The 23,156-nt window shown below is 48.7% G+C and overlaps 1 protein-coding gene across 1 annotated transcript in view; it reads right to left on the bottom strand.

The window, feature by feature from the left end:
- Nucleotides 1-23,156, bottom strand: part of cetp (cholesteryl ester transfer protein, plasma) — an 82,731-nt gene that overhangs the window by 20,315 nt on the left and 39,260 nt on the right. Inside the window, exons 12-14 of the mRNA XM_085991230.1 lie at nt 11,406-11,473; nt 11,271-11,313; nt 4,467-4,536 (exon numbers count right to left, since the gene is read on the bottom strand). Coding sequence (XP_085847356.1) covers nt 4,467-4,536; nt 11,271-11,313; nt 11,406-11,473 — 181 coding nt within the window. The remainder of the gene's footprint in view (nt 1-4,466; nt 4,537-11,270; nt 11,314-11,405; nt 11,474-23,156) is intronic.

Genomic DNA, 23,156 nt, shown 5'->3' with positions numbered 1-23,156 from the left:
ACCAGCTCTGGGCCTGGAGGGCCTGGCTGCTGACTGCTCCAACTCTGCTTGGGCGGCAGCAGTCTGTCCCACGGGTGGTGGCAGCTGCAGTGGAGGAGTGACAGTGTTGGCAGCAGGAATGCTGCCAACCTGACAGCACTGGCAGTCCCTGGTCGGACGAGACACTGGCACTCGCACGGGCCAGCACTGAAGCATGTGCAGCAATCTGCTGAAGCACAGACTGCTGGGCTGCTGCGGCGCGGTGAAGGCCCCGGTGATTCCTGGCCAATCCAGCGAGCGTGGCAGCAGTTAGTGCTCATGTGGCCCTGATCTGTGTCTGCAAGCCTTCGTCGTCCAGCACTACCCAGGAGCGGAGAAACTACGCCATGTTCTTCGCAGCCTTCAACATGTCATCGATGACAATGAACACCTCACTAAGGCCATCCCCACGCCTCCACTACTCACCTTCAAACAGCCGCCTAACCTCAAACAGACCATCGTTCGCAGCAAATTACCCAGCTTTCAGGAGAACAACGACCACGACACCACACAACCCTGCCACGGCAACCTCTGCAAGACATGCCAGATCATCAACACAGATACCATCATCACACGTGAGGACACCACCCACCAGGTACATGGTATGTACTCATGTGACTCGGCCAACGTTGTCTACCTCATACGTTGCAGGAAAGGATGCCCCGGAGCATGGTACATCGGCGAAACCATGCAGACACTGCAACAACGGATGAACGGACACCGTACAACAATCGCCAGGCAGGAGTGTTCCCTCCCAGTCGGGGAACACTTCAGCAGTCAAGGACATTCAGCCTCCGATCTTCGGGTAAGCATTCTCCAAGGCGGCCTTCGAGACACACGAGAACGCAAAATCGTCGAGCAGAAACTGATAGCCAAGTTCCGCACTCATGAGGACGGCCTCAACCGGGATCTTGGGTTCATGTCACGCTACATGTAACCCCACCTGACGTAGAGTCATCCAGACTCGAGTCGTCATTGGCTTGTTCTCTCTACACAGATGTGACCGGACCTGCTGTGATTTCCAGCAAAAAAATAGTTTTTTGTTTTTCATACAGACCCCAGCATCTGCAACATTTGACCCCGTGACCCCACCTCATTGTTCTTTGATGTAATGTTTTCCTGACTGACCTGTTTGCACACCATTCACACCTTTGATTGCTGTGATTATCTCGCTGCCGAGGTGTGATAAAGGGCAGTTAGAAAGATTACCTGTAATCATCTGGCAGTATTCTCTGACTATATATGCTGTGCCTATATGCATTTCTTCACTTCACCTGACGAAGGAGCAGCACTCCAAAAGCTTGTGATTTCAAATAAAGCTGTTGGACTATAACCTGGTGTTGTGTGACTTCTTACATCTATGGAGTCAGGCATCCTTGCCACTGCAGCCATGAGCTCAGTGTGCCTGCGCTCAGCCTGGGTGCCCATTTCACCAAGGAGCCGCACATCCTCTGCGCTCACTGTAGCAGGACTGGAGGCCGCACTCACCCTCCGGGGAGAAGGCCGCCGAGCTTCCCTACCCCTCCCCTGTTGCTGCAGCCCGCTGGGCCCCGGAGCTTCACCCTCATCAGACCCTTCCCCCCTGCTCCCCTCCAGGGAAGACATGTCCCCATCATGGCCATGGGCTGCCTCGGCTGAGGGTGGCACTGATGGTCCGGCTTCCTCTTCCTCCTCCTCGCCTTCCGATTCACTCACAGTGCCAGCTTGAGGGCCCGCCTCCTCACCTGGCGAATCAGCATCTGAAAGCAGGGAGGCACAAGAGTTGCTTTAGAGTGAGGACAGGGCGGCAGCGAGGGAGGCATGAGTGCTGCTATGCACTGCATTGGTTCAAGAGTAGCAAAGGATGCTGGTGTGAGGCACAAGTGGAAAGAGAGAGGTCAAAAAGGTGATGACCTTACCATTGCTGTCCAGAACGGGGTCGGCATCTCCAGTGGCAACGGGGCCAATCAGCCGGCCTCCCATAATCCGCTCCACTCGCTGTTCCAGGTCGCTGAGGTCTTTAAGTTCAGGCGGGCCGCCCCCGGTCCGTTGCTGCTGCCTCCTATTGTGGGCCAGCTTGCCCTGCAAGAGAAAGGACGGGCTCCGAGTACAGTGTCAAGCCCTGATCTTGCCTGCACTGCCTCCCATGGTCGAATAGCCCTGACAGTGTCAAGCCCTCATCTTGCCTGCACTGCCTCCCATGGTCGAATAGCCCTGACAGTGTGTCAAGTGCTGAATGTGCATGTGATTTTCATGAGAGTCCCATAGGTGTTGGATGAGGGCTGGGCATTGGGGCTTTCAGGACCCTTTGGCCATAAAGTGAGGTGCACATGCAGGGATGAAGAGGATACTGGAAAGGGTACTCACCCTGCCAACCCGAGTGAGGTCATTGAACTTCTTTCTGCATTGCGTTGGTGTCCTGGGGACCATGCTGCTGGAGGTCACTCTGTGTGCCACCTCCCTCCAAGCTTTTCTATATTCATTGGGCAGCGGCCTCCTGCTACTGTCAGGAAAGAGGATAGGTCGCCTGCGCTCCACTGCGCCAACCAGAACCTTCAGGGCACCCTCACTGAAGTGCTGCGCTCGCTCCCTCACCCTCTCCATGGTCGTGGGCGTAGCGTTGTCGAAGCAGGTCTGTCCAGGCCTAGAATCAGGGCTCCAGTGTGCAGGGCGTGGCTGCAAACCAAATCGACCCTCCCCCTTTAAGAGCTGACCGGCGCCAGTGTGTCTGCCTGCAATCGATAACTCGCCGCACCTGCGCTGCGCCCGCCCTCGGTGGTAGCGCCTCGGCTCGCCGGCTTAGCACCTTATGATAGTCGTGCACTGCCTGCTTTAGCGCAGTAGCAACCTCTTGGGGCGATGCAACTCAATTTCAGCGAAGGTGGCGCTAAGTTGCGCCGGGCGCTAAATTTAGCGAACGCCCGGCTGTAGCGCCCCAAACGTGGCGATACTGAATTTCTAGGCCTGAATCTTGAGGGAATAAGATAAAAATATAAAGAATACAGAACACATTTGCACATTAGGTACTTGTCAGCTAAAACTGGGATTTTCATTCTGCTGTTCAAGTCAAAGAGAGTCAAACACTCCTTGACCTGATGTCATGCTTATGTGACACAAAAGCTTAATTCACAAAGGACGTTCATAATTTCTTTCAATTTACAAAAAAGTGTAGTGCATTCCAATTGGGATGATGATCTTGAGCTGAAGTGACACCACACCTGGAGCACTGTGCACAGTTTTGGTCTCCTTATCTGAGGAAGGATATACTTGCCTTAGAGGTGGTGCAACAAAGGTTCATTAGATTGATCCCTAGGATGAGAGGGTTGTCCTATGAGGAGAGATTGAGTAGATTGGGCCGATACTCTGGAGTTTAGAAGAATGAGAGCTGATCGCATTGAAACATGTACGATTCTGAGCTGGATTGACATGGTTGATGCTGTGAGGTTGTTTCTCATGGCTGGAGAACTAGGGGGCATAGTCTCAGGATAAGGGGTCGGTCATTTAAGACTGAGATGAGGAGGAATTTCTCCGTGGGTTGTGAATCTTTGGAAATCTCTACCCGAAAGGGCTGTGGATGCTGAGTCGTTGTGTATATTCAAGGCTGGGAATCAAGGAATATGGGGATCAGGCGGGAAAGTGGAGTTGAGGTCGAAGATCAGCCATGAATGGCAGAGCAGGCTCGAGGGGCCATATGCCCTACTCCTGCTCCTAATTATTATGTTCTTATCTGATCCATTTGGAACTTGACTGATTTGTATTAATCCCAAGGTATACATAAAAAGACTTTCATTTATATAGCACCTTTCACGACCACCGGACGTCTCAAAGCGCTTTACAGCCAATGAAGTACTTTTGGAGTGTAGTCACTGTTGTAATGTGGAAAACGCAGGAGCCAATTTGCGCACAGCAAGCTTCCACACACAGCAATGTGATAATGACCAGATAATCTGTTTTTGTTATGTTGATTGAGGGATAAATATTGGCCAGGACACCGGGGATAACTCCCCTGCTCTTCTTCGCAATAATGCCACGGGATCTTTTACGTCCACCTGAGAGAACAGACGGGGCCTCGGTTTAACGTCTCATCCGAAAGACGGCACCTCCGACAGTGCAGCACTCCCTCAGTACTGCACTGGAGTGTCGGCCTATATTTTATGCTCAAGAACCTTGAGCGGGAACCCACCCCTTTCTGACTCAGAGGCGAGGGTGCTACCAACTGAGAACTGAGCCACAGCTGGCGCTCACATTAAATATCAAGATGTCTGGCAGTCACTCACACACACAGGGGTAGATCTTGACTGCGATATAGTGTAAAACAAGTGATCGTGAATCAGCAGCCCGTTAAAAATGGCCTGCTCACTCACTATTGCCCGTTTACACTACATCGCACAAAGTCTATCCCACAGTTTTTGTTTATCTGCTCAATCTCCTCCCCCACTCCGCCCCCCCCTCGTGACAGATAAACTTACATGAGATTATCTTTTGTAATCCTCCTGCTGAGAAAAATGCCTCCAAGTAATGCGTAGCTTTATTTTCATCCTGAAATAACAAATTTTCCAGTCTGAAACATTATCGAGTACCACACCGTGTTCCTTAAATCAACACAAGACGGTCACATAAGCGAACCTCATTTAAAGTTTGGGTGCATCTTTTGTTCAAAATTTTTACAAACTAAAATGAATACACACTGAAGAATTGGGTTATTCTCCACGTAAAGGGGCACAGAACGAAATACAGTTGTTGATCAGTGGAAAGATGGAAGACCACTGTTACCTGCCTGAAGCCAGCTGGTTTAATCCGACTGCACATGGTTTTAGATCCATGTTTTCATGGGTCTACAATGCAGCTGTTTCCCCGAACTTGGAGCCGGTTATACTATGGAATGCAGTCAATGGAGAGCAACCTGCATGTCTCCTTTCAGTTGCCACCTCAGTATCCAGACTCACCCCTCAAATGGGAAAGCAGGAGGGTGCATCGACTGGTTCAGACAGACTGAACTGATTCAAACCAAGGACTCAAAAAATGGAATCATAGAATATTGCAGCACAAAAGGAGGTCATTCGGCCCATCGTACCAGTGCCAGCTCTCTGTAGAAGCTGTTCGCCTAGTCCCATTCCCCTGCTCTTTCCACAAAACCTTTAGGCCTAGAAATTGGGCTGCTTATTGCCACCTGTTTGAGCTGCTGTCCTGGTGAAAAATACCGGCTACCACTTTGGCATTGGTCTTGGCGGCTCCCATTTTTGTGAGGACCCTGGACATGTAAATGAAGGGAGGGTGACGTCAGTTGGTGTGCAATGCCGACTTAATGTCACGCCTGCAAACTTCGACCTTAGCGCTGAGTTCAGCGCTGGGTCCTAAGCTCGTTCTGAAAACAGAAACACTGTCAGCACCTCTTAAGGAGATGCACACATCTTTCAGGTAAGTTTGCCTTTAAGCTTTTGGACTGAATTTTTTAAGTGTGCAGGTAGTGCTGCTGGATGCTTGCAAGACCTCGGATGGTAAAGGAAGGCCTCTGAGAAGACAGAAAATGCTGGAAATGCTCAGCAGATCAGGCAGCACCCGCGGAGAGAGAAACAGAGTTCACATCTCAGGTCAAGATGTTGCCTGCCCTGCTGAGTATTTCCAGCATTTTATGCTTTTATTTCAGATTTACAAAGAGGAAGCAGAATGAAGGATGCAACCCAGTCACCCACTTTGTGGCCGGAATATCAAGGATGGAATCATCCACCTGTGGTGCCAGAGACCAGAACCCCAATTCCCCTTTCAACATTTGTCACAGGCTTTACCTTCCCTCTGTTACTGACCATCACAGCGTCCTCTTGGCCACAATGCTGAAATAAAGGCCACCACAAAGCAAACTTTCCAATCCAACTTTATACATCTATCCATCCAATATGACATCAAGAAATCCACTCATCACCCTTATGCATTCCCTTAGTCATTGTCTTGTGTGTGTCTTTGCCTATCCTACTGATGTTACACAGTGCTACCCCAGTGGCTGCTTTATGGCTGGTGGAAGACTGCTGACTAATAGTGGGGAACACTGTAAATGCCTTGCTGGTCAACTTTGATGAGTTGGGAGTGTGAAATCGAGTAATGATGTTTCGTCTTCTTCGCTCTCCTCTCGCTCTTCTTAGTCAACCACTGGCTGGGCAGGCTTAATTTCTTGGGTGTGTGAAATGAGGAAGGCACAAGGGTGGAGTTCATAGAATGGTTACAGCATGATGGAAGGCCATTTGGCCTGTCGAGCCCATGCCGGCTCTCTGCAAGAGCACTTCAGTTAGTCCCAGTCCCCCACCCTTTCCCCATAGCCCTGAATTTTTTTTCCTTCAGGTACTTATCCAACTCCCTTTTGAAAGCTGTGATTGAGTTTGTCTCCAGCACCCTTTCAGGCAGTGCATTCCAGATCCTAACCACTCGCTGCGTAAAAAGGTTTCTCATGTCGCCTTTGGTTCTTTTCCCAATCACCTTAAATCTGTGTCCTCTGGTTCACGGCCCTTCTGCCAATGGGAACAGTTTCTCTCCATCTACTCTGTCCAGACCCCTCATGATTTTGAACACCTCAATCAAATCTCCTCTCAATCATCTCTGCTCTAAGGAGGACAACCCCAGTTTATCCAGTCTATCCACATAACTGAAGTCCCTCGTCCCTGGAATCATTCTCGTAAATCTTTTCTGCACCCTCTCCAAGGCCTTCACATCCTTCCTAAAGTGCAGTGCCAGAATTGGACACAATACTCCAGTTGAGGTCGAACCAGTTTTTTATACAGGTTCATCATAATTTCCAAGCTTTTGTAATATATACCACTATTCATGAAGCCCAGGTTCCCGTAAGTTTTTTTAACTGCTTTCTCAACCTGCCCTGCCACCTTCAACGATTTGTGCACATATACCCCTAGCTCACTCTGTTCATGTTCCTCTCCTCATTCGACCAAAATGTATCACTTCGCACTTTTCTGCATTAAATTTCATCTGCCACATGTCCTCCCATTCCACCAGCCTGTCTATGTCCTCTTGAAGTCTATCACTATTCTCCTCACTGTTCACAATACTTGCAAGTTTTGTGTCATCTGCAAATTTTGAAATTGTGCCCTGTACATCCACATTCAAGTCATTAATATACATCAAGAAAAGCAGTGGTCCTAGAACCAACCCCTGGGAAACACCACTATATACATTCCTCCAGTCCAAAAAACAACCGTTCACCACTACACTGTTTCCTGTCACTTAGCCAATTCCGTATCCACGCTGCCATTGTCCCTTTTATTCCGTGGGCTTCACTTTGCTGGCAAGCCTATTATGTGGCACTTTCTCGAACGCCTTTTGGAAACCCATGTACACCACATCAACCGCATTGCCCTCATCAACACTCTCTACTACCTCATTAAAAAACTCAATCAAGTTGGTTAAACACGATTTGCCTTTAACAAATCCGTGCTGGCTTTCCTTAATTAATACACACTTGTCCAAGTGACTGTTAATTTTGTCCCTGATTATTGCTTCTAAAAGCTTCCCCACTACTGAGGTTAAACTGGCTGGCCTGTAGTTGCTGAGTTTATCTTTACACCCTTTTTTGAACAAGGGTGTAAACATTTGCAATTCTCCAGTCGTCTGGCACCACTCTTGTTTCCAAGAAGGATTGGAAGGCTATGGACAGTACCTCCACAATTTCTTCCTTCACTTCCCTCAGCATCCTAGGATGCATCCCATCTGGTTCTGGTGACTTATCTACTTTAAGTATAGCCAGCATTTCTTGTACCTCCTCTTTATCAATTTTTATCCCATCCATTATCTCCTCTACCTCCTCCTTCACTATGTCTATGGCAGCATCTTCTTCCTTGGTGAAGACAGATGCAAAGTACTCATTTAGCACCTCAACCATACCCTCTCTGCCTCCATGCATAGGTCTCCTTTTTGGTCCCGAATCAGCCCCATCCCTCCTCTTACTACCCGTTTACTATTTATATGTCTATTGAAGACGTTTGGATTATCTTTTATGTTAGCTGCCATTCTATTCTCATATCCTCTCTTTGCCCCTCTTATTTTCTTTCTCACTTCTCCTCTGAACTTTCTATATATAGCCTGATTCTCAGATGTATTCTTGAACTGACATCTGTCATACGCACTCTTTTTCTGCTTCATCTTACTCTCTATCTTTTTCATCATCCAGGGAGCTCTGACTTTAGTTGCCCTACCTTTCCCCCTAGTGGGAATGTACCTCAACTGTACCCAAACTATTTCCTCTTTAAAGGCAGCCCATTGTTCGACTACAGTTTTGCCTGCCAATCTTTGATTCCAATTTACCCGGGCCAGATCCATTCTTACCCACTGAAATTGGACTTCCCCCAGTTAAACATTTTTACTCTAGATTACTCCCTGTCCTTTTCCATAGCTAACCTAAACCTTATGATACTATGATCACTGTTCCCTAAATGTTCCCCTACTGACACTTGCTCCACTTGACCTACCTCATTCCCCAGAACCAGATCCAGCAATGCCTCCTTCCTCATTGGGCCGGAAACATACTGATCCAGAAAGTTCTCCTGAACACACTTCAGAAAGTCTTCCCCCTCTCTGCACTTTACACTATTACTATCCCAGTCTATATTAGGATAGGGGAAGTCCCCCATTATCACTACTCTATAGTTCTTGCATCTCTCTGTAATTTCTCTGCAAATTTGCTCCTCCATATTTTTCCCACTAGTTGGTGGCCTATAGAATACACCTATTGTGTAATGGCACCTTTATTATTTCTCAACTCTAGCCATATAGATTCTGTCCTTGACCCCTCCAGGACATCCTCTCTCTCCAGCACCGTAACATTCTCCTTAACCAATACTGCCATACCAACTCCTATCTTTCCTTCTCTATCTTTCCTGTGTTGTGGTGAGGGAAGGTCGGGAAAGCAAGAGGTGCATGTGAGAAGGAGGATAACGTAAGAGGATACCAGCATCTTGTATCCTTTCAGCCCCTCCGCTGGCCAAGGGCTCAACCATGACCCTGCCAAGGATGGCCAGCACTGTCTCCTCCAAGTGGATGAGGTGAAGCTAGGAATGGGAGGTGTGCCTCGTGTTTGGTACAGATTGTTGGTAGGTGAGTGATTGGGGCAGGGGGAAGTCGTGCATTAAGTGGTGTGTGAGGCTACAACAACAACAAGTAGCATTTATATAGCGCCTTTAACACAGTAAAACGTCCCAAGGCGCATCACAGGAGTATTATAAGACAAAAAATTTGACACCGAGCCATACAAGGAGAAATGAGGGCAGATGACCAAAAGCTTGGTCAAAAAGGTAGGTTTTAAGGAGCGTCTTAAAGGAGGAAAGAGAGGTAGCGAGGTTTAGGGAGGGAATTCCAGAGCTTAGGGCCTTGGCAATAGAAGGCACGGCCACCAAAGGTTGAGCGATTATAATCAGGGATGCTCAAGAGGGCAGAATTAGAAGAGCGCAGATATTTCGGGGGGTGGGGGGTTGTGGGGCTGAAGGAGATTACAGAGATAGGGAGGGGCGAGGCCATGGAGGGATTTGAAAACAAGGATGAGAATTTTAAAATCGAGGCACTGCTTAACCGGGAGCCAATGTATGTCAGCGAGCACAGGGGTGATGGGTGAACAGGACTTGGTGCGAGTTAGGACATGGGCAGCAGAGTTTTGGATGAACTCAAATTTACAAAGGGTAGAACATGGGTGGCCAGCCAGAAGTGCGTTGGAATAGTCAAGTCTAGAGGTAACAAAGGCATGGATGAGGGTTTCAGTAGCGGATGAGCTGAGGCAGGGGCTGAGGCGGGCGATATAAAGTCTAGTAGTGCAGTTGGTAGGAGACTGCTTTTGAAAATGCATTCACTGCCCTTGACCAGTGGTCTGAGGTCATGAAGTTTCTTTGGGCACTGGAGCCTGGTCGGGGGGCAAAACTGCTGGCAGCGACAGCCTCGGTGATATGGTCCCACATCATTTTTCTGGAGGGCCTCCTGGCCCCTGTGGGTAGAGGACTTCTCTTGCAGTGTTGACCTCCTGCACAAAGCTGGAATGCTGTGTGCGAGACCCTGGGTGCCCTTTCCCTGGCTTGCTAAGCCATTTGTGTTAGTACTGAAGCACTTCTCCCTTTTTTTTTTAGGTGCGGAAGGGAATTCAGCTTTAAGAGCTGAAGATTCCTATTTGGGAATTCTTTTTAATGCTAATTTCTTTTTTCAGAAGGCAATTGAGCTGCCTGTAAGGGCTAAAAACTGTCTATTTTTACATGATTTTTATTTTTTTCACTTCAGAAGGCAGTTCCCCTTTAAGAAACTGACACTGCTTTCTGAAAGGACAGCCTTGCTTTCAGAGCAGGCTATTCAAGCTGCAACAACACTACGGCCACGCCTGCTGGGACGAACACCACCAGGACGGTGTTGCACAGTGTGTTTAGCGCTGAGCTAATGTTAATTAGTCCCCAGTGCCAACTTTTCGGTCCTGCCAATGCCACCATTTTCAGTGGCCTTTAACACCCGCCCGCAGTGGCACTGGCAGCTTTGGTGACATTCACAAATTTCTCGGCCTTAAACTTGAAAATAAATATATCGATCCACTTCCCTTTTAAAAGCTATTTTGGATTCTGCTTCCACCACTGTTTCTGGTAGGGCATTCCATAAAGCCCTCTATATAAAAACAATTCTCCTAAACACTCCCTTTATTCTTTTGGGGTTTTTTTTCTTGGGAAGTGGGCGTTGCTGGCAAGACTGGCATTTATTGCCCATCCCTACTTGCCCTTGAGAAGATGATGGTGGGCCTTCTTGAACCACTGCAGTCTGTGTGGTGGAAGCGTAAAGTTACACTCTCTACTTATTGACCAGTGGAAATAAGTTTTCCCCATTTACCTTATCAAAACGCTTCAATTTTGAATTTAGATAGGGCTGACACCCACAATCAACTCAGTTTTCCTCACTTGCAAGTTTTCCTCACTTGCAAGAAACTCGTCCCTGAACAAACTTGGGAGAAGACACTTTTTTTGGCTGTTAATATTTAAAAAGCTACACTCCTCATCAGAAAGTATTTGGCAGAAAGGAGTTTCCACATTTGCAGACACAGTCGCATCAGAACAATGTGTCATTTGTCACCACTGGGTCACCATGACAGAATAAAACATCTGCTTTTATGTCCTCAAAACAACAGAAAAAAAGATTATCGAATATTGTTTCATTGAGGTGGCATCTCTTTAAAGCTACAGTCAATCTAGGAAGCATCAGGGACCTGCTGAAACAACTCAAGCTTTCCAGGATGTAAAGATTCCGTCTGTACTAACCAGGTTGATCGCAGGATTACTCCTTACAACTTTGACGGTCCAGCTGTGGAGAGATGCACAGTTTGAAAGTTTAGTAAGTCTCAGTAATAACAATAATGATCCAAATAATTGTTGTGTAGCGACCGAGGCACTTACAGGTTCGAAGTGGGCTGCAGGTGGAATTTTCTGTCTGAATAAGATGCACGGACAGTAGTTTTAGCATCCTAAGAATAAGAGGAGGGAGCTTTTAAGTAACAATCAATCAATTATGCCTTTAAATTGGAACAACACAAGACAAATTTTAACTACTATTGAACTAAAGGTCTGGATTCATATCCTCTCCACTCACGCCAGACCCGGCCCCATAGGAGAACCAGCTGGGGCACCTGTGCCGAGTGTTTCTAGGCTGACTGTAAATGGCATCCTCTACCCACTCCCAACAGCCACAGCATTTGGTTCTTTGTGGGTTGCAGATTTTTACCGTGTTATTGCGGGAATCATTACCTGGATTCCAAGCTTTTCTACAACACTGAAGGATGAAAACCAGTGACAGAGTCAGGCTCTCACCCACAGCCAGCTCATCAGGGCACTGGTAAAGGCCTGGGAGTAGGCTACAACCTATAGTAGATGCATAGACACCGAGGTCAATTGTGACAGAAATAGAGAAGATGTGGAAGTAGGTTGAAAGTACATCACAAGCATGGGTGCAATGACATCTGATCCACTGGGAGGGAACTGCAAGACAAACTTCAGAATCAAGGGGTTGTGGTTGTTAAGTCTGTGTGTTCTAGTTGTAATTACTAACACAGACTACAAGATTAAAGTTCAACAGGTCTTTACTGGTTGGAGGTCAGGACTATACTAAATACAATATTACTACACAGTGCTTATATACCGGTGGTCACCACTGGTATTACGTATACAGCAGCCAGAGAAAGTAGTACATCTCTTAAGGTGGAACAGGCTTAAGTTCTCTTAAGGTGGAACAGGTTACATACACCACAATCCTCCCTTTTTAGCTTAACAGTCATATCCCCATTTAACATAACATAATAACATATATAACTTCAGGTATAAACAGTTCAAAGGTTCAGTCTCTCAGGAGGCCTTCTGATTCGGTTTGGATAGCGCCTTTCAGTGGTCTCTGATTCTTGTTGCTGAGGTGACTCCTCTAGTTGGTCTCCCATGCATTGGGTGTTATCATCATCAGGTACATTCCCTGCCGAGGTAGATGCTTCAGGTTCATTAACGTCTTCCACAGTTGTCTCTGTCGCAACCATGGGTTCGACCCTTGCTCTCGATTCTACCAGTTGATCCGCATGACGCCTTATCACATTGTTACCAATATCTACTGTGTACATCAGAGGTCCTTGTCTGGCCCGAATTGTTCCAGACTGCCATTTTTCGTTTCCATAGCCCCTTGCCAACACTGGTTGTCCTACGTCGAAACTTCGAGTGGTCTTGTTATTAATATGCTGGAACTGTTTGTTTTCCACTTCCCTCCGCACATTTGGTTTTAACAAGTCCAACCTGGACCGCAACCTCCTGTTATAAAACATCATGGCAGGACTTTGGTTAGTCACTGCATGAGCGGCGTTTCGATATGCCATTAGGAAATTGTCCACCTTGTGCTGTAGCGGAATCTGATCATCGTTCATGGCCTTTATTGCCTTTTTGAATGTTTGGACAAATCTCTCGGCCAACCCGTTTGTCGCCGGATGATATGGGGCAGAGGTATAATGTTTCACCCCATTCTTCTTGAAGAATTTTTGGAATTCTTCCGACACAAACTGTGGTCCGTTGTCCGAACAGATCTGTTCTGGCAATCCGTTCCTTGCGAATATTGTTCTTAACACCGCAATTGTCTTTTCTGAAGTAGTGGTATTCATCTTGATCACTTCTGGCCATTTGGAATGTGCGTCCACCGCAATTAGGAACATGGAGTCCATGAATGGACCAGCAAAGTCAATATGTACGTGTTGCCATGGGGCTGAAGGCCATTCCCATGGGTGTAGTGGTGCGATCGGAGGTGCATTTTGCACTTTTTGGCACCCAGCGCAGCTTTTCGTCAACTCCTCTATCTGTTGGTCAATACCCGGCCACCATACATAAGCCCTAGCAAGACTTTTCATCTTAACTCCCCCCAGATGACCTTCATGCAGTTCTTTTAGAACTCTTTCCCTTAACTTGGGAGGAATAATCACTCTTGTCCCGTACATCAAAGTACCATGGCAGACGGACAGCTGGTCTCGCCTTGCCGAGAATGCCGGTAACAGAGGATCACCACGTGTTGGCCATCCTTTCACTGTCACCTCGTAGACTCTGGACAGTGTCGGGTCGTTCCTGGTTTCTCTTTCAATACTTGCATTGGTGACTGGTAAACACTCGATGATGGTCGAATGAAATAACTCAACAGGGTCAACTTTCGTCGTTTCTTCTTCTTCAGGTAGTGGCAGGCGCGACAGCCCATCAGCATTGCCATGCTACTTCATACCTTTGAATTCTATTTGATATTGATGTGCCCCTAGGAAAAGGGACCATCTCTGGAGACGCTGTGCTGTCATCACTGAAACACCCTTCTTAGGGTTAAAAATGGATACCAACGGCTGATGGTCTGTCAGAAGTGTGAATTTTTGGCCCTGCAGGTAATGATTAAACTTCTTCACTCCCCATACAAGGCTGAGAGCCTCCCTATCGATCTGCGCATAGTTGCGCTCAGCAGAGGTCAATGATCTGGATGCAAACGCGACTGGCCTTTCCGTGCCATTTGGCAACTTGTGTGAGAGTACTGCCCCAATACCATATGGAGAAGCATCACAAGCCAACCAAATAGGCAGTGTCGGGTTGAAGTGAGCCAACACTTCCTCTGAGGTGATCAATTCTTTGCTTTTGCGAAATGCCTTCTTACAGTTTTCGCTCCATTCCCATGGTACCCCCTTCTGTAAAAGAGCGTTTAGTGGGTGCAGTACCGTGGATAGATTTGGTAGAAATTTATGGTAATAGTTAATCAATCCTAGAAACGACCTCAACTGAGAGACATTATCCGGAGCGGGAGCCTTTACAACTGCCTCTATCTTGTCAGGAGACTTATGAAGCCCCTTCCGGTCAATGACATGACCACAGTACGAGATCCGCTTCTGGAAGAACTCACATTTCTGCCGATTAACTCTAAGTCCATACTCTTTCAGTCTGTTGAGCACCAGTTCCAAGTTTGCGAGGTGTTCTTCATCACCATCACCTGTAATCAGAATATCGTCCAGGTAACATTGTGTGCCTGGAATTCCCTGTAATACCTGCTCCATGGCCCTCTGCCAAATTGCTGGAGCCAATGCCACTCCAAAAACCAGCCTATTGTACCGGTACAACCCTCGATGCGTGTTGATCGTGAGGTATTGGCGTGACTCTTCTTCAACCTCCATCTGCAAGTACGCCTGCGCCAGGTCTATCTTGGTGAAGTGTTTCCCGCCAGACAACGAAGCAAAAATATCCTCAATCCGCGGAAGTGGATACTGCACCGTGTGAAGCACCGGATTAACGGTGATTTTGAAATCTCCACAGATGCGAACCTTCCCTGGTTCTCCTGGCTTGTTGCTCGAAGGACGTTTCATAACGGGAACAATGGGCGTAGCCCACTCACTCCAATCTACCTTAGACAGTACACCTGAACGTTCTCGCGCTTCCAGTTCCGCTTCTACAGTAGGTCATATTGCATAGGGTACCGGTCTGGCTTTAAAAATTTTTGGGTGTGCATGTTCATCAATCTTGATGTTTGCCGTAATTCCTCTCAGTGTTCCCAGTCCCTGCTGGAACACCTCTTTAGCATCATCCAATATTTTGGACAATCGTTTAGGTTTGACATCTGTTTCCCCGGAATCTACCGTTAGTGTCTTCAAGGAGTGCCAGTCCATATTCATTTTCCTAATCCACTCCCATCCCAGTAGTGGTGGACCTCCTTCAGGTAGCACATATAAGTCCATTACTTGGCTTTCTTCGCCCTTGTGGACCACTTTTACCTCTATCTTTCCGATGGGGTACACTCTTTGCCCCGTGTATGTTTTCAATATAATCTCCGTATCCCGTAGGGGAATATGTTGGAATAACCTTTTGTAATCTTTCTTATTCATGACCGTCAATGCCGATCCAGTGTCCAATTCCATCTTTACTTGGACTCCTGCTATCTGAAGGGTGACCCAAATTGTCTGGAGATCTGCATCCTTACCAACGTTGTGTACTCTTAAGCTACCCAGTTCATTACTGCTAGCGTCTGAATCTGACTTCTGTTCGGTCGAACTGTTCTTTGTCACCTTGTGTACCTTTATATATTTTCCTTGCGGTGACTTTTTGTTGCTGGTCTTCTTTCCTGACCGGCATACTTTAGCTATGTGGCCAAGCCTGCCACACGTTCTGCATTCTTGGTTTTTAAACCAACATTGGTTCTGATCGTGCGTTGTCTTTCCACAACGATAACATTTTACAGTACTCAAACCCAATTTATTTATACTGCGTTCCGGTGACCGTAGCTGCATTACTGCCGTGCCTCTCGCTGCGGCTTCGTGTGCTGCTGCCATAGTGACCGCTTTCTCAAGCGTCAGCTCATTCTCCTCGAGCAGTCGCTTTTGTGTATCCTCTTTTAATAAACCACACACAAATTTATCTCGTAGCTGATATACCTATCAATTCGTCCAATGAAAAGCGACGAGTTAGGAAAGTAACTATAGGTTTTTATTGACTAAATAACAGAGCCCACCCTCATGGGTGATCGGATCCAGCAAGGAGGAATACCAGCCAGTCGACTACCTTTATACCTGGGCAGGTAGGTGGAGCCATGGGCGGAGTCAGTGATGGTCAGCCCAGGTATAACAGTGTGACAAGAGGCGACCTCGTATAGTGATACAACAGTGAGAACAGTGATAACAATATAACAGTGATAACTATAGTGTAACGATAGTGAACGATAAAAGTGGTTTACCACATTCACCCCTTCTTTAGATTTGAGTCCGGCGGGGTGAAGTGTACTACCAGTTCTGGTATGTCAGTCTGTCCGGAGGCCTCATAAGCCTCTCCGATCGTCGCAGCGGCGGTGTTGCATTATCCGGTGTTAATGCTGGTGTCTGCGTGGTCGGCGAAGGCTCGTGGGGTTCCGGCATGCCGTCTACCTGGGCTGGAATTGGGGGGGTGGTGGGGGGGGGTAAAGGTGGTGTCTCCGGAGTGCCCGAGGGTGCGAGGTCTCGTAAGGAGACAGTATCCTCCCGCCCGTCTGGGTAAGCCACGTAGGCGTACTGGGGGTTGGCGTGCAGGAGGTTCACCATCTCGACCAGGGGGTCCGTTTTATGGGCCCTCACGTGCTTTCGCAGCAGGACGGGCCCCGGAGAGGTCAGCCAGGTTGGTAGAGTGGTTCCCGTAGTCGACTTCCTGGGGAAAACAAACATTCGTTCATGGGGGGTGGCGTTAACGGCAGTGCAAAGTAGTGACCGGATGGAATGCAGCGCTGTCGGGAGGACTTCCTGCCAGCGGGAGGTTGGGAGGCCCTTAGACTTTAAGGCTAAGATGACGGCCTTCCAGACAGTCGCGTTCTCTCTTTCCACCTGGCCGTTCCCTCGGGGGTTGTAGCTGGTGGTCCTGCTTGCTGCAATACCTCTCGCTAGTAGGAACTGGCGGAGTTCCTCGCTCATGAAGGAGGCACCCCGGTCACTATGTATATAGTTCGGGAACCCGAACAAGGCGAAGAGTTCGTTCAGGCATTTAATGACCGTGGTACTGGTCATGTCTGGGCAGGGGAAGGCAAAGGGGAAACGGGAGTACTCATCAACGATGTTGAGGAAGTACACATTACGGTCGGATGACGGTAGGGGCCCCTTAAAGTCGATGCTCAGGCGCTCGAAGGGGCGGGTGGCCTTGATCAGGCTTGCTTTGTCCGGCCTATAGAAGTGCGGTTTGCACTCGGCACAGGTCTGGCAGTTCCTGGTCATGGTCCTGACCTCCTCGATGGAGTAGGTCAGGTTGCGGGCCTTAATGAAATGGTAAAGTCTGGTGACCCCGGGGTGGCAGAGGTCATTGTGGAGGGTCTGAAGTCTATCAATATGCGCGCTGGCGCATGTAATTCGTGAAAGAGCATCGGGGGGTTCATTCAGCTTACCTGGCCGGTACAAGATCTCATAATCGTAGGTGGATAGCTCGATTCTCCACCTCAAGATCTTGTCATTCTTGATTTTGCCCCTCAGCTTGTTATTAAACATGAAAGCGACCGAACGCTGGTCGGTGAGGAGGGTAAATCGTTTGCCTGCCAGGTAATGCCTCCAGCGTCGTACCGCCTCCACGATCGCCTGGGCTTCCTTCTCGACCGACGAGTGTCGGATCTCAGGGCCCTGTAGGGTCCTTGAGAAGAAGGCCACCGGCCTCCCCTCCTGGTTAAGGGTAGCGGCTAGGGCGAAGTCGGATGCATCGCTCTCCACTTGGAAGGGGATGGACTCATCCACTGCGTGCATTGTGGCCTTGGCTATGTCTCCCTTAATGAGGGAGAAGGCCGCGCACGCCTCCTCCATGAGGGGGAAGGATGTGGACTTCATGAGGGGTCTGGCTTTGTCCGCATAATTGGGCACCCATTGGGCATAGTAGGCGAAGAGTCCCAGGGTTCTCTTAAGTGCCTTAGGACAGTGGGGGAGGGGTAGCTCCATGAGGGGGCGCATTCTATCGGGGTCGGGGCCGATGACTCCGTTCTCTACTACACAGCCGAGGATAGCAAGGCGTGAGGTGTTAAACACACATTTCTCCTTATTGTAGGTGAGGTTCAGCCGTTGGGCCGTACGGAGGAATTTCTCCAGATTCACATCATGGTCCTGCCGGTTGCGGCCGCAGATGGTGACGTTATCTAGATAAGGGAACGTGGCCTGCAGTCCGTTCTGGTCGACCATCCGGTCCATCTCCCTTTGGAAGACCGACACCCCGTTGGTGACACCGAAGGGGACCCTAAGGAAGTGGTAGAGGCGCCCGTTCGCCTCGAAGGCGGTATACTGGCGGTCCTCCGGGCTGATAGGGAGTTGGTGGTAGGCCGACTTAAGGTCGATGGTCGAGAATACTCGGTATTGTGCAATCTGATTGACCATGTCAGATATGCGGGGAAGGGGGTATGCGTCCAGCTGGGTGTATCTGTTTATGGTCTGGCTGTAGTCGATGACCAAGCGATTTTTATCGCCGGTCTTAACGACCACGACCTGGGCACGCCAGGGGCTGCTGCTCCCCTCGATGATGCCCTCTTTCAGGAGGCGCCGCACCTCATAGCTAATGAAGGCCCTGTCCCCGGCGCTGTACCGCCTGCTCTTGGTAGCGACGGGTTTGCAGTCGGGGGTTAGGTTAGCGAACAGGGAAGGTGGCGGGACCTTGAGGGTGGATAGGCTGCAGGTGTTACGCGGTGGGCGGTTTAACATCCGCTGGTTGTCGACTGTGAGTGGGGGGAGGGGTCCACCGTATGCTAGGGTGACACTTTGGAGGTGGGATTGGAAGTCCAGCCCTAGTAGGACGGCAGCGCAGAGCTGGGGGAGGACGAGGAGTTTAAAGTTTTTATACTCCGTACCCTTAACCGACAGGGTCACAACACAGTAGCCGCTGATGTCCGTGGCGTGGGACCTTGATGCCATCGAGATTCGGTTGCGCGTTGGCAGGACGGGGAGGGAGTAGTGGCTCACCGTGTCTGGGTGGATGAAGCTCTCCGTGCTTCCGCTGTCGAACAGGCAGGTCGTGGCGTGGCCGTTTACTTTGATGTCCATCATCGACTTGGACAGGTGATGCGGGCGGGCTTGATCCAGAGTGACGGAGGCTAGTGTGTAGCTGAGCGAGTCGTTATCGTCTGCGGGTGAGGCGGTCGTCGGGTCTGGAGGCACGGTGGCAGTCGAGCGTGGTGGGTAAAATGGCGTCTCCCACGAGGTTGGACAAAATGGCTGCCCCCATAACTCACATGAGGCACTATTGGGGTCAGTTGCCTTGATCAAAGATGGCCGCCCCCATGACTCACGTGTGGGGATGCTGGCCTCTGTTGCCTTGAAGGAAGATGGCCGCCCCCACAGTTCGCATGAGGCACTGCTGGCCTCTGAAGATCCACTTCTGCAGGCCTTAGCAAGGTGGCCTTTCTTCCTGCAGGTTGAGCAGGTGGAGTTCCTAGCTGGGCAGCGCGACCTCAGGTGTTTCTCCTGGCCGCAGAAAAAGCAGCCGCGGGGGTCCGATGTCAGAGCCGGTACCGGGGGTGGCGGTCCCGATCGGGTCCGGGACGCCGACGCTGAGGTAGGTCCCGGGGGCGGCGCGGTGAAGGGTATTGCGGTGGGGGTCGGGCCCGAGTCCCAGGGTCGCGAACAGTACCTGGAGAACGCCTCCTGGTCCCGATGGGCCACCTCCAGGGAGAGAGCGAGGGCTGCAGCTTTGTCCAGGTCGAGGTCCTTTGCTTCCAGTAATCGCTGCCGTGAGTAGTCGGACCGTAGGCCTTTCACGAAGGCATCGCGGACGTTGTCTTCCGTATTTTCTGCCGCCGTTACTGCTTTAAAGTTACAGTCTCTGCCGAGTGCGTGTAGCACCCGTAAAAATTCCTCCACCGGCTCCCCTGGCAGTTGCGGGCGGGACCTTAGGAGGTGCCTGGTATACATGGGGTTTACCGGGGTTTGGTACTGTCTTTTCAGCCGGTTGATGGCGTCCTCGTATGTTTTAAGGTCCCGGATGAGCGCGAATACTTTAGGGCTCAGTTGGGCGTTCAGAACTCTTAGCTTGGATCTCTGAGGCACGTTGGACTCTTCCAGGTAGGCTTCAAAGCAGCCCAGCCAGCGATCGAAGTCGAGGGCTGCGTTCGCTGCCCGTGGATTTAGATCCAGGTACGGTGGTCTGAGGGCTCGCAGCCAAGCCGGCTGTTGTGATTGTTGCGGCTTGGCGTCTGAAGGCTGCTGTGGCTGTTGTGGCGGGGCGTCTGGATGAGACATCTTAAAATTTAGTCAATAAAATTGATATACCTATCAATTCGTCCAATGAAAAGCGACAAGTTAGGAAAGTAACTATAGGTTTTTATTGACTAAATAACAGAGCCCACCCTCATGGGTGATCGGATCCAGCAAGGAGGAATACCAGCCAGTCGACTACCTTTATACCTGGGCAGGTAGGTGGAGCCATGGGCGGAGTCAGTGATGGTCAGCCCAGGTATAACAGTGTGACAAGAGGCGACCTCGTATAGTGATACAACAGTGAGAACAGTGATAACAATATAACAGTGATAACTATAGTGTAACGATAGTGAACGATAAAAGTGGTTTACCACAGTAGCGCCTCTGTCAGTCTCGTTCCAAACTGACAGTACTTTGCTAGCTTATGCAATCCCATTAAATATTCAGCATTGCTTTCATCCTTCAGCTGCCTTCTGCTGTAAAATTTAAATCGTTCCGCTAGCATCAGCGGCGTGAGGTTCAGATGATTTTTCAGGACAGTAACAATCTCCTCGAACGTCTTATCTGCTGGTTCATCTGGTGATAAAAGATGTTTCAATTGCCCGTATGTCTTCGCACCCATTAAGTTTAATAATGTTAGTGCTTTCTCTTCATCTGGGATTTTATTTGCTTTACAATAATTTTGTATGCGTTCTACATACATGGCCCAATCTTCGATGTCGCTATCAAAGGTATTAATGTTCCCATGTTTAGGCATCGTTGCAATTTAATTTATTTAAATTTTTATCCAAGATGGCGGCTTCCTGCTCTTGTCTTCGTCCTCCGCCTACAAAATGGCGGTTTTCCTGCGCTTGGCGGTCTTCACCCGTCCCCCGACGCTGTCTCCGCTTCACCGTGGCTCTCGCGCCTTCAGTTGCCCCAGACGCTGCGCCTTTTTAGCCCGAATGCGGCCCGGCCCTTATCTCCGGTCGCGATCGATCTCACCGCCCTTATTCCTCCGTCTTCCCTCCCCGTCTGTACAGCCAACGCGGCCGACTTTCTGGTCGCGTCGCTGCCCGGCTTACCCACCACCGAGGTAGAAAGAAGATAGCTGACAGCCGCTGATGGAGGCTTCGAGTTCAGGATGTCTTCTGCACTCTGGTTTCTCGATGTCTGCCGCGCGACATGTCTTCCAGCAGGGTGATGAGGGTGGAAGCCTCTCTTCGACGTCCGTTCTGTGGACGAAGCCGCCGTGGATATAAACTGCCGCAGGGTAAGAATCGGACTCGTCGCCACTGTTAAGTCTGTGTGTTCTAGTTGTAATTACTAACACAGACTACAAGATTAAAGTTCAACAGGTCTTTACTGGTTGGAGGTCAGGACTATACTAAATACAATATTACTACACAGTGCTTATATACCGGTGGTCACCACCGGTATTACGTATACAGCAGCCAGAGAAAGTAGTACATCTCTTAAGGTGGAACAGGCTTAAGTTCTCTTAAGGTGGAACAGGTTACATACACCACAGTGGTATTGCTGCCGGCTCAGGTACCAGACTGAGGTACTTAATGAAACAATGCCTCGGATTTTGCTGTAATAACAACAGCGAGGCTATCAGCACTCGCCATTACTACAGGATAATTGTGACAGCAACTTCTGTCTTCCGCACATGCGCAGTTAAACACGGAAATCCAAAAGCTGCTGTCAGAGATACCCTGCTTCTCCACAGGGTGCGCTGTTGCAGTCCTTGCCAATAGACTCGGCGTTGAAATCACTGTAATGGCATGAACTTGGGATACTAGTCCACTAGTTCCACACTAAAAACAGCTGAAAAGGTTAGGGCTGGTGCAATCAGCAGTAAGTGAGTTTTTAATAGCGTAATAAGTGCTAATTACTGCTGAACAATCTCTCTGGCCCTGAAAAATTAATTAATGTGAAGTCTCATTCCCTCAGAAGAAAATTAATGTTGGAGATTTTTAAAAAATCTGACAGCTTTTCTGTCTGTCTCTTTTATCTCTCTCTTAATCTCATCTGTATTTCCCAATCTTTATTTTGCTTCCTGTACATGATTTAAATGTAATTTAATTGTAATTGGGGAATGGCACTCAAAGGGTTGACAGTGGATAGACAATGGCTAACATTCAAAGACCGAATGGATGAGCTACAGAATTTGTTCATCCCAGTTTGGCATAAAAATAAAACAAAAAAGGTGACTCAACTGTGGCTAACAAGGGAAATTAGGGATAGCATAAGATTCAAGGAGAGAACATATAAATTGGCTAGAAAAAACAATAATCCTGAGATTGGGAGCAGTTTAGGAATCAACAAAGGAGGACAAAGGGATTAATTAAGAAAGGGAAAATAGAATATGAGAGTAAGCTACCAGGGAACATAAAAACTGACTGTAAAAGCTTTTATAGATAGGTGAAGAGAAAAAGATTGGTGAAGTCAAGCGTAGGTCCCTTACAGTCAGAATCAGGGGAATTTATAATGGGAAACAAGGAAATGGCAGACCAACTAAATACATACTTTGGTTCTGTCTTCAGAAAGGAGGACACAAATAACCTCCCAGAGATGTCGGGGAACATAGGGTCTGATGAAAGGGAGGAACTGAAAGAAATCAGTATTTGTAGGGAAATGGTGTTAGGAAAATTGATGGGACTGAAGGCTGATAAATCCCCAGGGCCTGATGGTCTACATCCCAGGGTACTTAAGGAAGTGGCCCTAGAGATAGTAGATGCATTGCTGGTCATCTTCCAGAACTCAATAGACTCTGGAACGGTACCCATGGATTGAAGGGTAGCTAATGTTACCCCACTATTCAAAAAAGGTGGTAGAGAAAAAGCAGGGAATTATAGACCGGTAAGCCTGACATCGGTAGTGGGGCAAATGCTGGAGTCTATTATAAAAGGCGTAATAGCAGAGCACTTGGAAAGCAGTGACAGGATCGGACAAAGTCAACATGGATTTACAAAAGGTAAATCATGCTTGACTAATCTACTGGAATTTT

The sequence above is a fragment of the Somniosus microcephalus genome, chromosome 6 (assembly GCF_052327205.1).
Source record: "Somniosus microcephalus isolate GS21.2 chromosome 6, FLI_Smic_1.0, whole genome shotgun sequence".
Classification (NCBI taxonomy): domain Eukaryota; kingdom Metazoa; phylum Chordata; class Chondrichthyes; order Squaliformes; family Somniosidae; genus Somniosus; species Somniosus microcephalus.
The sequence above is the reverse complement of the archived record's forward strand: the minus strand, read 5'-3'. Positions and strand labels throughout refer to the sequence as shown.